The 15,278-nt window shown below is 40.8% G+C and overlaps 1 protein-coding gene across 1 annotated transcript in view; it reads right to left on the bottom strand.

Annotated features, from left to right (window-relative positions):
* The window catches only part of LOC137913597 (protein unc-13 homolog B-like), a 92,885-nt gene that overhangs the window by 67,942 nt on the left and 9,665 nt on the right, over positions 1-15,278 (bottom strand). The window contains exons 4-9 of the mRNA XM_068757240.1: positions 13,769-13,886; positions 13,308-13,431; positions 12,292-12,365; positions 11,558-11,615; positions 10,108-10,321; positions 8,287-9,600 (exon numbers count right to left, since the gene is read on the bottom strand). Coding sequence (XP_068613341.1) covers positions 8,287-9,600; positions 10,108-10,321; positions 11,558-11,615; positions 12,292-12,365; positions 13,308-13,431; positions 13,769-13,886 — 1,902 coding nt within the window. The remainder of the gene's footprint in view (positions 1-8,286; positions 9,601-10,107; positions 10,322-11,557; positions 11,616-12,291; positions 12,366-13,307; positions 13,432-13,768; positions 13,887-15,278) is intronic.

The raw sequence follows: 15,278 nt of genomic DNA, 5'->3' as shown, positions 1-15,278 counted from the left end.
TGAGTCATAGACTGTTTCTCAATGGAATATTCATTATGTTGTAGTGATCCATTAATGTGATAATTTTTGGCTTCTTTGACCTCGTTAGAACTGAATGGAGCTATGTGCTGGTGCTGATTATAAAGATTACTCTGAGAAGACACATTTGGAGAGGACAGATCTGTTACATCACAAAGACTGGTAACTGTGATTTTATTTTGAGGATCCAAACTTAAGTCAACAGTACCCAGTGGTGTTTTCCTTAATAAATGCCTTCCACTTTGCCTTCCTTCAAACATTGCTCTCCTTGCTTTGTTATTTGTGAAATTAATGGGTTGCTTGTTGTCTGGTTCAGGATAATTACTTGATATGTTAGTTGTATTTTTGCTGTCTTTTGAAGAGAAATCAACTGGCTTACTTTTTTGACATGTATTTTGATAGGTGGTCCTTGAAAACACATCATTACTGGGTTGGGTAGATTTCTGTCTATGCAGTGTATCGGTTTTGTTGAGTCCAGTCAGGATTTGTTGTGTTGATTGCTCCATCGTAGGTCGAGCACCAATGGAACCATTCCTTCTTACAGCTGTAGTCTTTCCGTGAAAAGGTGATTTTGAGTGTTTCTGTTCTGGTTTGAAAGACATGTCAAGGAAGCTTTTGATAGAGTTGGCAGGTGCTGTTGCTCCATGATTCACTTCCGATCCATTGCACACAAACCCTTGATGCAACTGTGCCTGATATCCCACCAGAGACGGTTGAATTACAGGTTTGTCCTGGGAGCATTGAGTTTCCACAATAAGAGAAACACCATCACAATCTCTTTGACAGTTTTCAAAACTTGATTGTCTTGTGCTTACCAGCGGCACTGGATCTGAATCTGTATAGCTTGTTGTTGGGTCTGATGTACAAACCTTTGTTGACATATCTAATGTGCCTTTAATAGAGTTTGCTGGAGCTGTAGAGAGTGGCTTGATTGAGGAATGTGACATATCATTGGACTCACTTTGACTGGACCCCTGCCATGCCACAGAGGTGAGAGATGGTTGTCGAACAGGGACAATGTTTCCATCAATATTTTGCTGTTCATGCACAGGCTGTGGTCCCTGAGATTGCTTCTGGCATGTTGACACATGTGGTGCTGGCTCTACTACCAGAGGAATACCAATGCAATCTTTTCTGGCAACTGCTCTTGCACTTGGTTTATTAACTAGTGAAAATGCTTCATTTTCAGTAGGTTCTGCCACTGCTTTCAGACATGTTGGAGGCGGTTTTGGTGACATATCTAGAGCTCTAGATGTTTTTGAGATGGATGTACGATGCGATTGAACAGTGGTTGATGTCTGTACAGGTGAGTGGTTTGACAGGACAAGGGATTTGCTCTGCCATAATTGTTTATATAAAATAGAATCTGGATGGCAGTGCTTCTTCTTCTCAAACTCCAGCTGTACATCTGATGTTGAACTGATATTAACATTTTCAAGGGAGACTTGAGAAGGAACATCTACTATTAGGGGTATTCCAACAAAATGTTTCAGTGCAAGTTCACGGACACTTGGTTTGCCCGTCATGAGTGGTAGAGCTTCATTAAGAGGGTCATCAGTCTTTACTTCCAGAGCTGCCTGCTTCAATTTGACAGAACATTTAGAAGTCAAATCTAGTGTGGCCTTAACTGTACTGGCTGGTGCTGTGTCTTTCTGTGGGGCGTTACACATTTCAAGGAATTGCCCAGATTGATTGAACAGGGATTGCTGTCTCTGCTGTTTCAGATCAGCTTTGATGGAGTGACAATTATATTCCTTAATTGGTATTGAATCAATGTGTTCTATTTTAGGCTCTGGTAATCGCCCTCTATATGACAAGTCAGTGGATTTACTATGGATAGAATTTGTGTCTCTTGCCTCCAAAGTGGTTGATTTTTTCTTTGACAATGGCAGTACTTCACAGAAAGGATCCTTTGCTGGCATAGAAGTTTGATGAATGTGCCGAGTCCTCGTTTTGGTAGACATATCTGTTGTAATTTTAATTGAATTTGCTGGTGCAGAGTTCCTTTGATGCTGTTGAGCCATTCCGGTAGGCTGTGAGCAAGGAATCTGCTGTGTAAAACCAGAGTTAACCATCAACGAGATTTGATGCATCTTATGCAAATTGGATGATGAATTTGGTCGATGTTCTTGAGGATCAACTTGGTCATTCATAACAGGGCTTATCAATGGTGAGGAGTGTATAGAAGGTAGCCTTCCAGTTTTTGACTGTCGTTTCAGACCTTCAATAAGGCTAGATGTTTTACTGGGAATATGAGTAATTGAAGAGCTTCTTGTTGTAATGTTAGTGTTAGTGGTCTTTGTTAATTCACCAAATGACATAAAAATTGGTTTGGATGAAATGCCCGTTTCACCCCAGTCAGAGCCTGTAACATCAGTTTGGGTTGTTTCACTTAAAGAAGTTTTGCCCAAGGCTGATGGTCTTGGAATATGCTTTGTAAATGAGATTTGAGCAACCTGACTATACGATGTCGTCTCTGACTTGATGTGCTGACATAGGGGTACATAGTTGGTCTGAGAATGTTTTCTCAGAACTGAACCTCTTGGAATTTGTTCTTTTGTGCTCTTAGTGGAATATTCTGAATTTGGACATTCAATTTCTACTTCCTCATTCTGTTTAGTAAGATCTATAGCAATAGTGGTATTGGCAGTTAAGTTCACATTTAGTTCAGCATCTATAAGGTTTTTCTCTTTATCTCTTTTTGATTTGTGCTTTGTAAAATCAACAACTTTATCCTTTTGCTTAGATTTTACATTGGCGTCTGTTGGATCATTTTGTTGGATATCTTTGCTTTTATTAATTGTGGCAGAAAAGTCAAGAACTTTATTGCCTTTTTGAGTCTCCAGAGCGGTGCGGTTTTGTTTGTAAAAATGGGCTTCATTACATGCCATTGAGCTGTCATTCAGTATATATAACTGAGGTGCAACTTTCTGAGGTGAATGTTGTGGCTGATTCGCTGATGAAGTGATGCAGACTTTGCTATTATCACATATACCAGAGACCGTCGCGTTGTGTGAGTGTGATAATAATTTGGGATTCTCTGCCTGTGATTGTTGCCTAGAAAACTTGGGTCTCTGTGGTGAAAAAGAAGGTGCACCCCCCGTTGTCGAAGCTGTCATAGGTAGAGACCCACCAGAAGTTACTTGTGCTGAAATAACTGAACTGGTTTTAGAAACACCTGGTGATGTAGGCAATATCCTTCTCAATTGTGAAATTTTGGGAATTTTTGAGGAAGACTGGGCCTCTGGAAGGTTTGTGGATTTTTCAGAAGTTTCTGAAATCTTCCTCGACACCAATGGTGATATTTGACGCGTTGAGGATGGCAGTACATCATTACTCACATATGTCTTAGAAGACATTCCAGTGATTCCTCCAACCGCTGAACATACGGAGCTTGACTTTTGTTTTGGGTTGTCAGCAAGTCTATCATCTACATGCACAATCCTTATTTCAGGTATTGGGTAACGTCTGTTGGGAGAAATTTGTGTAGATGGGCCCTTTAATGAAGGTGAGCATGATACTGTAAGCACATCTTGGTTGGCTTGATTCATCCAGTATGGTCCTCCATGTCCAGCTTTAAGTGATTTAAAAGTAAGATCAGCAGCCTCCATTGGTTCCTCTGGAACGCTGTAACTATTTTCGGCAGAATCCACCTGGATCTTTTTAAGCTTGTACACAGTGAAGTCTATGGGCTGTTCTGCTAAAGAAGATATAGATTCCTGAAACATTTGAGAGAAGCTTTCCAAATTCATGTTCATTATTTTTTCACCTTTTCTAAGAGCAGAAGTTAGGTCCAAGGGCGGATTTGGAAACACAAATGTATTCTGCTGCTCCGCTGGAATCTGGAAACCTTTATCATCAGTGCAGAGAGGGATTTTAAAACCACAAAGTGTCACTTTAGCCTTTTGTGTTTGTGTCAGGATGTTAGCAATATTTTCAGTAATATTTCCTAGAGCTTGTATATCCTCTGGTGCAGCACAGGCATAGAGGTGTCTACCAGATCTGTCAGTTAAGAGGGAATAAATGTATTCCTCATCTGTATAGACATAATATCCACAGTCCCCAATGTCAGCTGGCCACCACATCCCTTGCTCCAAAAGTGAAAGCCATTGCTGATACCACTCAGAATCATTAAAGAGCATTTCATCTTCCTCATTGCCTGAAGCCCTTGCAGATGTGCTTAAATCCATAGCACCATGTGTTAAATCCAGTGGGCCCATTTTTGCAGCAAGTCGTTTTAGAAATTTGGTTGCTGATTTCAAACCAAAGTCTTCATCTTTTATATCACTACTAACAACACTTTTGTTCATGACTTTGCTGAATTCCTGGAAACTACATTCTGTAATTGACTGACATCTACTTAACCTTGTCTTCGGTTTTTCCATGGACAGATTTATTGCACTTCCTTCAACAAGCCAAGGTTTTATTTTCTTATCCACTTGATTCAAATGGTCACAGCTTCTCCATGATTTCATGGCTCTACAAGTCATGTCAAACACGACAATATCTTCATCCAGCTCCAGGAAACAATTTAGGCTCTCAAAATGTTGAACAGCACTTTTCTTCCAAGGATGTAATGGTACATTGAAATCACTGATATCCATTTGCACAGGATTTAACCATCTGGGATTCTCCAGATGAGGTGCTGTAACTGCTGGTGGTATATTCCCTTGGAATACTTTGGAGTATTCATGAACTTGAGCTTCAAGGGCTTCTTCTCGGGCATAATCATTGAGTTGCTGCCATAGAAGAGCTTCTATGAGACACTGATGCTCATAAAGCTCAGGTGGAATAACACCATGCTCTGTGAAGTTGTATAAAAGGTCCTTGTATCCATATTCATGTGCTGTCCCATATAATAGACGTTGAATTTCCTGAAGGTAATGTTGGGTTTGGGAAATTGTGGGATCATGCAAAACCTGAGATTGCACAGGTTCTCTACAAGGATCAACATTTGTACTCGCTGTAGCAATACACGTTGGTGTTGCTGTACTTGAAGGAACATCAGCTTTAGTCTTTGCTTGTAAATGATCAAGAAGACCTTTGTTGGTTTCTTTCCGAGGAGCAGAAATGATACGGTCACTGCTGCCTGTTTTGAAAATGCTGGATAGCAAACCAGGAGATGTGCTATTCATGCTGGCTTGTGTTTCCTCCTTCCCAAGCAGAGGAGTTTTAGACTGCTGTGTCATTGAGGATGACTCTTCTGCGACACCAAAAAGACCAGCGAGGAAACCTTTTTGAATGGGCCCTTTAAAATCCTTGTCTGTGGCAACATTTTTGGAGGAATGCATCTCGACTGGTTTAGTTCTCTGAATCTGTGTTTGCCCTTGTCCTGCACATAGCTGATGTTGTTGCGGTACTGTATGAATGTTGACTTGTTCAGAAAGTGATGCCGACTGTTCGATGGTACCTGAAATTTTGTTCTTTAGGCCAGAGAATAATCTTCCAGATTCAGAATGGCCTGGATTTTGCCCTGATTCAACAGGTCTTTGACATGGTTGACCTGCAGGTTCAGATGATTGGTGTTCTAGCTGTTCTTTTTCCCCAGATTCACGCTTCAAAATACTGGAAAGCAAACCTCCACTTTGATTAGGTTGTTGAGTTGCTGAATGTTGAGGATTTTCCATTCTAGCTGACGTTTGGTGTTCAGGCAATGTCTGACCAAAGAGACCAGACAAGAAATCACCTTGACGATTGGGTTGGGGTAATTTGTGATCTGGTCCAATATTTAACTTGTTGACCTCTCTCGGTGGAGAGTTGGACTGTAAGGTGAGCTGTTGTCCATCTGTAGATGCTAACTTATTAAAAAGCCCTGATAATAGCCCACCCTGCTGGGGCTCTGGTACAAAGGCTGCAGGTTGTGGTGGTATTTGGTTTTGCCTTCTCAGAGGCTGCCTGTTAATTTGTTGAGGCTGCTGCTGGTTTGGATAACTAACAGGTGGCTGTGCTTGTGCATGAGGGGTAGGACCTGCTGAAAATAGCCCAGAGAAGAAACCTCCTCTTTGATTAGGTAGTTGCTGGGTTGTCGTACCATCACTGTGTGCCTTATGCTGCTCTGATGCAGTTTCTACTATAGAATGTGAGGGACCTGCATCTGCAATTTTATTCAATAATCCAGCAAGCATCCCTCCTGGCGACTGCTGTGAAGGAACCTGGTGTTGCTGCTGTAGGTTTTGTGTATTCCTCGGTTGCTGACTAGATTGTTGCAAAGAAGGGCCACTTTTTTGTTGTTTTTGTGAGGTCCGTGCTGTGTTCGCAGAATGAACAGAGTCTTGGCCTCCAGATGCAAAGAGACCAGACAAGAATCCTCCTTGTTGTAGAGAGGCTTGCTGAGTTGGTTTTTGGTCAATCTGTTTGGCAGTCGAATCTGACTGCAGCTGAAACAATGTCGGATTAGGTTCCACAATTTTGTTTAAAAGTCCTGAGAACATGTTACCTGATTTCTGATTGGGTTGTGTAGAGTGAACCGGTCCTGCCGGTGATTGGGAAGTGGGTTCGGTGAGTTTCGACAAACCCCCAAACAATCCACTGGACTGAGGAGTTGTTGTTGTTGTTTCTTTTTGATGTAGCTTTTCAGTTTTTGTTGTGTCAGAATATTTTTGTTGTTTGAGTGACACAACCGGTTGTCTTAGTTGTTGGACAGGTTGATCTTTGGTAATGTGGGGTGCCTTTGTTATTGTTTTTTTAAATCCTGAAAAAATACCTACTGACTCACTAGGAGGAGCGGCGACCTCATTCAAGGTTTGATCAGGTTCGTTTGCTCTTACTATATATTCGGTTGCATTTGGTTGTGTCTCTTGACTGCACGGGGTTGGCGGAGACCCTGTTATGGTGTCTGTAGCTCTTTTTAAGAGTCCAGATAAAAGTCCCGTAGAAACTGGTTGTGTAGTCTGTTCATGTTTTGGAGTTGGAACATGACCAGATTGACCTGGTGGCAATGTTGAGTGTGACTGATCAGATTCTAATTTCAAGAGTCCAGACAACACACCTGACTGGTGTAAAGCAAAACTATGTCTTGTTGGGGGTGAAGGCTGGGAGGGTGATGAAAATAGGGCAGAAAATAGCCCACCTTGTTGAGGTTGACTGTCCTCACCCTGGTATTGCTTGTCAGATGTCCCATCTTCTGCTGATCCTAGGTTCAGTAAACCAGAGATAATTTCTTGAGCTTGTGATACTTGTGGTTGCATTTGGCTTTGTTTCTCTGGCTTGGAAGAAGTTTGATCTTTAAATTTGACACAATCTTCAGGCTGGACATCTGACTTGCTGTGGGGATCTTGTTGAGACAATCCCTGCTCTTTGGACAACTCTGTTCTAAAAGCAGTACTCCCTATGTTGCCAATGTCCATTTGTTCTGTATGTGGCTCAGTTTGACCACTAGGCTTGGTTAGTATCCCAGTGGGAGTTATGTTGGGTTTAACAGATTCACTTAGGGCTACTTTAAACAGGTTTGAAAACCAACTAGTTTCAGTGTTTCCTTTAGGTACACTTTCAAGAAGTGCAGCGCAACTTGGAGATGGAGTTCTTGTGGGGCTGTGGGATGGATCTTTTTGTGGAGAATTATTATCGTCACTGGATGTGAACTTAAGAAACCCTGACAGCACACCTTCTGATTTTGGTAAGTTGGTTGTGGAAGTATTTTCAGAGGATAAAAATGGAATTTTGAGTTTGTTGCTTAAAAATGATTCTTCTGCAGGTTTGGTGTCAGTTTGCAATGGATTTTCACAAGGAACTGTTTGTATTAGTGTTGAGAATTTTTTTTTAAAAGGACTGAAGAATCCTGTTTCCTCTGAAGAGCCTTCAGGTTTCGGTTCACATTTTGCAGGTGTTCTTTGCTGAATATCAGGTAGCTCACCAGATGACTCTGTCTCTGGAAGAAGCTCTACTGAACCACTTCCCGTTTCCTGTAAAAGCTCAGTTGACCCATTTGCGCAATCTGCTCTTGTATCACCTGATAGCTGCTCTGTTTGTGAGTCCTTTCTACTGGGACTCATGGCTACGCTTGCAGACGCTTCCTGGGATTCAATGATAATAGCAGATGCACTGTCTTGCTCTGATGGCTGAGGTGATGTCTCTCTGGATGGAGGTGCACTGGAAAAAAGTCTCATTGGACTGAGCCTTCCTAACATGGATTCAAAACCAGATGCCGATTGTGTAGTAGTTGCTGCACTACCTTCCATTCCTGTCACAACATGTGTTTGTGCTCCTTCAGTTGCAGCTTGCCGACTAGGTTCAGAGTTCTGAAAAGGCAAGACGGACTGAAGAGAAAACCTTTTCTCTGTGTTGGGCTCGTGAGAAGCAGGAGGAACAATGGCTACTTGAGGGGAGGTACCACCACTTTTGGGAATAAGTGAAAGAAGCTTTGAAATACCAGACACGGGTTGAGATGAGGCTTGGGGTGTAGGTGCATCCTTTGCAGTGGTAGCAGGGGTTTCCTTGGCTTCATTGTTTGTTTTAGTAATTAAAGAGAGCAGTTTTGAAATACCAGAGTCAGTCTGTGACGGTTGTGGTGATGGAGTAGAGCCAGAGGCTTCTAACTCCATTGTAGACTTTGATCCTGTGATCGTGCTGAATAATGAGCTCATGTCATTCTTTACACCAGCCATGCTTTGTTCAACCACGCCATCCTCTTTAAGTTCAGGTTTGACCTCATCACTATTACCGTCCCCGGGCTCCACAACTTTAGTATCAGTCGGCAGTGCTGGGAGTTTTCTTCTTGCTGGTTTTGGCATTGACTCATAGTAGTTGATTTCCTCCTCTTTTACAGTCAGGTATTCAGACACTGAATTAACTAAACTCTTAAGTTCATCCATTGCATCTACAAATTCATCGCTTGGCTCTTCTTCAGAAGACATTGAATGATCTTGTCCATGTCCTGTTTTCCCTTTGGCTAAATTACATTGCACTCCAAAAGGTGATATATGGTCATCAAGATAATAATAACTTTCATATTCATAACTTGACTCCTCCTCGGTGAACGTCAGCTCATCCAGTTCCTCCTCCGATCCAAAGGAAAATTGCATCTCATCTGATGCAACGGAGCTATATTCGCTCCTCGCCCTGATCCATGATGCCTCTTCCCGGGCAGCCTCCTCCTCCTCACAAAAAGCTGCATAGCTCTCAAGTGTGTCCACTAAGGCGGTTTTGGCCCACAGTCTAGTCTTGTAGAGTAGACCTTCTCTGTCGGTCTGTTGGCGGTGCTGTTTGACAGAGGGTATTATATCGATTTCAGGAGGAGATAATTCTTCCTCAGAGCCGCTGGCTTCCTTATAAACTAAGCGTGCTTCTCCTCTACCATAGCCGTGCCTATTTCTGTCTGGCCTGCCATTTGATTCCCCGATGATGTCAGGGGACGGTGGATCGTATTCTACCGTCTGATAGAACCTGCTGCCTTTGGAGTCACAATGGTTGTCGCTGATCCTATAAATGATGCTTTTATCTTCTTCCTCCCACATCTTCTGCTCAGCGTCCAAGTAATCATCCAAGACACCAGAGTCAGGCACTTTATATTTACTCTCCCAATCGTCCACACCCATACCGGAGTCAACAGGGATTATTCGTACAGCACCCTTACTGCTTGATCGCCTGGAATAAAGGGGGGGGGGGGGGGGGTTGAAGTGCCATGCAAGGAGTGTGACATGATGCAAAAAAAGAAAGACAAAAAGGAATCACACAGGATTCTTAAACAGCAGATCATGCAAAGATAGCAATCATGCAAGTGAGAAATAGAATAAATGACAAAAAGAAAAGTATACATATGGAGGGTATTTTGTTTGGTAGTGGGAAAATATTAAAATGTTTATCACAAATTCCAACTGTTGCTTACACGTATGAATGAACTTAGCTGGTTGGATGAAAGGGTCATTTTGGCTTTGCTACCATGACAAAAGCATTTATAAATTAGTAAAAGCTACAAATTAGCAGCTTTATATATATATTACACATCAAGTAATATATGTCTCAAACCCTTTATCACTGTTTTGTATTCCTACAAAACTTGAATGCTCAAAGCAAATGGCACATAAGAATCATCTGTTGTCATGCACAACTATAAAGATGAGGACAGCCGTTTGGCTCGTTGTGTGTGTTTACCTGGGCCCTCTCATTTCTCTATAATCTAGCTCATAGCTCTGCACAGAGTCAGACTCCCTGGACAGGCTTTGATGTTGGGCTCTCCGTCCAATAGGGTACTGATGCACTGATGAATTTGTATGTGAAGTGTTGTGAAACCGTGGTGGTCTGTTGCCAGTTTCACTGCGGTAGTCGCTATCATGGTCATCCATTGCACTATCGTGGTCTTCAAAAGCTGAGCAAAGATAACACAAACAGTTCAGTAAAACACTGATCGCTTCTTACCTAAATCAAAGGATGATTTTCAAAATATATAGGAAATACTAAACTTTAAGTGCTCCAAAAGATATCAAGACAATACTCAGATCAGGTCCATTCATTAGTTTACGGTAACAGAAAAGCCCTGTCTCTGCTCACTGCTCATGTTTCCACTCTGTCCACAATAAAGAAGAGCAGAATTTACACTTAAGATGCAAAATAAGATTACAAATAAAATAACAGTATTCATGGGTTCATTCACAATGTCATTGCTAAATCGCAGAGGTTGATCTGAGAGGCAGACTGCTGGACAGTGGTCTGATGTAAAAAAAATTATAATCAAATACTCCCTCTTGTGGTAGAATATATGTAATAATGAAACATGACAACAATCACATGGGCAAGGAGGGACAGGTTAGATGTAACAAATAAAAAATGTTTAACACTTAAAACAAGTAAACAACTGACAATCGTGTTAGTTAGGAGAATACTGGAAATAAATAAATAAAATGAGTACAAAGGGAAAAACCAAACATGCAGTGTTCCTTATTCAAAATGAAAGGAACAGAGCAGTCCTGTATCATGCAGAAGGGGAATAAATGTCTGATGAGAAGCAAAAATAACCACTATACGTACTTTGCTGGTCACTCCATCCGAAATAACTCCAACTGCCTGATGGCATGGAGGCAAATGTTCAAAGAAGTCAGGAAGAAATATCTACTATACTGTATTGCCAATTATTCAAACCATTAACTGTAACTGCTGATGGACAAATGAGTATGTAACATGTAACGCGACTGACAGAAAATCACATCTGTGATGCTTGATGGAAATGAGGAATTAAAGAATGAATACGAGTATGAGTAGATACAATGAGAAATCTCATAGCTACTGTACTATTAACAATAGATGGTTGATGCAAACATTCTCTTTATTGTGAAAAAAGTTTGATGTTTTTTAAAACTCAGGCCAGATACTTTAAACGCGCATTGAGGTATATTTCAATGCAATGCCTTTGCTTGCTCGTGAAGCAAACTGTAGAATGCATGTTTTCATCCAAATTAAAATCACCAGTATGGAACCACAAATTTAAGACCTACAAAACACCAAAAAGTGCAATGGCATGCATGTGTTGTACCACTTTTTTATTGTTATTATATTATAATAATAATATATTTATTATTTTAAAAACTTTCTACATTATTTTACTTACAGCACTGAGAAGGTGCAGATTCCATCCGTCCTCTCTGAACCTCCTCCTGTCGTGGATACTGATGGAAACAAAGAGTAAAAATCACGTCAGTTCATTTTGGATATTTTCTGCGATGTAGTAACTGTTATATTTCAATAGATGTCAGCAGAGAGCCAATACAACATACTGTATATTGTTGAGAGCGTTGTTCATAATAATGGAGCATGCTCAGCGCCTCTCTTTATATAAAACAGGTAATTGTAATTATGCCAATGGCACATTTGAAATACAACATAACTTCGAAGCAAACAAAACTTTTCACAAATATAATTTCTACAGGCATTGTTGTTGTTGTTGTTGTTTTTATCGTACAGAAGGCTCACTTTGTACCGCATGATCGCTGAGCTTTCACAAAAATTTTACAAAACCAATTTTACTTTTACTTACTTTAAGATGGCTTTCTGTAATATAGTTGGATACAATAAGTATGTCTAAATCTTTTTTTTAAGTTTATCATCTAATTCATAAATTTTCAATTGAGTTGTCAACACTAGTTAATATTATCACCACAACAACCCACTTTCAAGATGAAGAAAAAGGGCGTTCTGTGTTTTTTGGAATTTCCTATAATAGTTCCAGCATTTAGCCCATATTTGAGACTTCCCAATGCCTTGCCTTTAAAATTTTTTTTTTATTTCTAATAGTCTAATAATTAATAAATAATTAGCGGTAAAGCTACATTTCTACAAACTTACTTCATCATGTAGCTGCATGGTGTTGATCCTCGCTAGTTTACTGGTCCAGTATTGAGCCTCATCTTCTGGGATATCTATTAGATATAGGATAAATATTGGATGGAAGAAACCAGTGGATCACAAGTGAAAGAAATGAAAAGAGAAGCAGGAAAGCGTGTGTGGAGGAGAGTGCAAAAGCTGGTGAAAGAGAGAAAGAGCAGGAACTCCCAAGGCGTGACGATGCAAATGGTGGAGCGATTAAGGGAATTAAAGGAAGGTATTATAATGACAAAGTATATGATGGAAGAAGGAGAGTGGAAAGCACAGAATGGGAGAGAGGTCAAAAATAGATGAAAAACGACAAGCCCCCCCCAGTCGCCCCTCTGTTCTCCCTCTGTTCTCTCTTGCTTGATGTGTTCCCATTATGTGTGTTTAATAGCCGCTGAGGATGTTTCTGTTTTGGGGAGCACAACTAGAATTACCAACCGTCTCAGGAGGTCACGGGTCCTCCTTGAGGCCAAACTGAATATATGTTTGACTAAAAGAAGAGGATGGAGCACATTGAAAAGGCGTGTTCATTAAATATAAGAAGACGCATACTTCATTTACAGAATAGCATCCTAAGCAGTGAACTATGTTGGCGTGACGACCCCTCTCTGAGTGCTTGTCTAGTACAAGTTGATTTCACTGGAAGATCATATCTGTATGAAGTGTGAGAAATTGAATTTACAAATAAAAACTATGTTGAGAAACGTTTTGTTTACAACTTTCTATGTTTCACTCTGACTCACTGAGATTTCCTGATGAGCCGACAGATGTGACTCGCTCCTGATGAGTGACTGTGTTAGCTCGAATTAAAACAGGTCATCTGTTATCTTATCTTCATCTCCAGACCATGGCTTTTGTGTCAAGATGAGCAGAGTATTGATAATCAAGGAAAGCGCCAGGAAATGCAGGCATCTCAAGAGGAGACACTTCAGACAGCGACCTGAGACAAACACCTGAATGTGGTGAATGTGTGTTTTGTGACTTTGTACCAAAGGGCAGCTCAAAGCGTGCATCCAGCAGCACTTGGTGTGGAGTTGGGTTGGTGGTACCACAGATTTCATCCTCCATCATTAACACCTCAGAATAAAGTGGCGTCCACCTTCCCGGACCCTCCTGGTAGCGAGAATCGGAAGGAAGATGGAAAGAGATTATGAAGATGAGAGAGAGGGATTGGAGGAAGACAAAACAAGAAAACCAAAATGGTGATTGAAGACACTGAGGAGGAGTCACGAGAAAACGGAGAACTAAACTGCGGTCACCATTGTGACAGATTTTTCATATCTAGCTAACAGGATGGGTGTCTGAATAAGATGGCAGTGTTAGGAGGAAGGAAGTGTGTGTTCACAAAATACCTTCTGATGTCAGGAACATAAGTATTTATTTTATCATGTTTCTTGCGTTACGGTGTGAGAGGATGAAATAACGAGGGGGTGGGGTTGCTGTGTGTCACCTCATCAGACTGTCGAACGGTGTCCAGGGGGATCAGCGCTGTGCCGATCATAGTGTCCCAGATCAAACCTTTATTCCACAGCTCCACCACCAGACCTGACTCAAGATGACTGATCTCGCTGTAGAAACAGAGAAACACACATCTGCTGTGTGAAGTTGCAGCGGTTCGGCTTCTCTTTAGGCTGCACGACATTGTAGAGATGATGCGACAAGACTTTTAATTGTCTAGTGTAGAAACTAAACAGGCTGAGTGCCAACAAATATGAAAGAGATTTTCAGACATGTTTTGGGGAGGGTTTTACACTTTTCTACTTCATATTTTCTGAACATCATAGCTGTATCCTGTTGTCGGTAATTTGTCTACTTTAAAGACCATCAACAAATTCTTGACTCACCATCTTGTTTCCTTATCACTGCTTATATAAATTGCATAAATAATTACTCATTATAATTCACCTGCCATTAACAGTACTCAACAACAACAAAAAACACACTTGTTTTAATAAACAGATTTCAACACCGCTCTCCGGCTTTTCATCTTAGACAGACGCAATACATCGACGTTCCAATAAGGTCAATCAGTGGGCCATTAGAGAGGGTAAAGATGACAGCCATCATTTTCTGACAGAACCATCTTTAACAGAAGACAGCGAGTCTCTGAATATACATATTCATAGTCCCATTCATATTCATGCATGCCTTGATTTGGCTGTCAGTCATCTCTGATGACACTTCACAGCTGGGATGATGGCGTGAAGAAGGTGGGTGGAATGTGCCTCAGTGTGTGTGTGTGTGTGTCTTCATATCATGCTACACACTGAAGCAGTCAGTCAGCTGAGCATTGAGTGAAGTCAAAATGATGATGTTCCTGCATGTTTGGCACCATTATCATTAAAATACATTTTTACGCATTTGCTCGTTTGTTCCTGAACATTTTGAACTGATTTTAACGGCGTGAGATCATATTTAGCAGGTCAAGATTCTTTACATGCTAAAAGTGAGATGGAGGCAGAGGCTTTGTTTTACCCTGTCATTGTATTTACCGGTAGTTTAGTTTCACCTTCACCGTCCTAAACCCAACATTCTGAAAATATATTTTGAGCTGTCAGATGCCTGAATGGAGTCGAGGAAACCTTTTTTTAAAAAGCCATGAATTTATCTACAGCTTTGTTGGTTGAGACAATGGAAAAGTTACATCTTTTTCAGGCACAAATGATCTGTAACACAGATTTGGTTTTTAATAAACATATCTTCTGTCAAACCAACAAATAATCCAAAAATATAACATGGTGCTTTGTCCATCCAAATGATAGCCAAACTCTCAACTCAACTGCCATAATTTCCCACTGACATCAATTAAAGGAAGACAATTGCAGTAGAACATATAATTATTCAAATGAGCAAGGGGCGGAGTACAACTCAGATGCATCGCCAGCGCATCGCGGACATTTAAATCAATGAGGTTCAATTAAAACCAATAAATAGTAAACATTAAATGAGATTACAAGCAG

This window comes from Brachionichthys hirsutus, unplaced genomic scaffold (genome assembly GCF_040956055.1).
Source record: "Brachionichthys hirsutus isolate HB-005 unplaced genomic scaffold, CSIRO-AGI_Bhir_v1 contig_723, whole genome shotgun sequence".
NCBI lineage: Eukaryota > Metazoa > Chordata > Actinopteri > Lophiiformes > Brachionichthyidae > Brachionichthys > Brachionichthys hirsutus.
The sequence above is the reverse complement of the archived record's forward strand: the minus strand, read 5'-3'. Positions and strand labels throughout refer to the sequence as shown.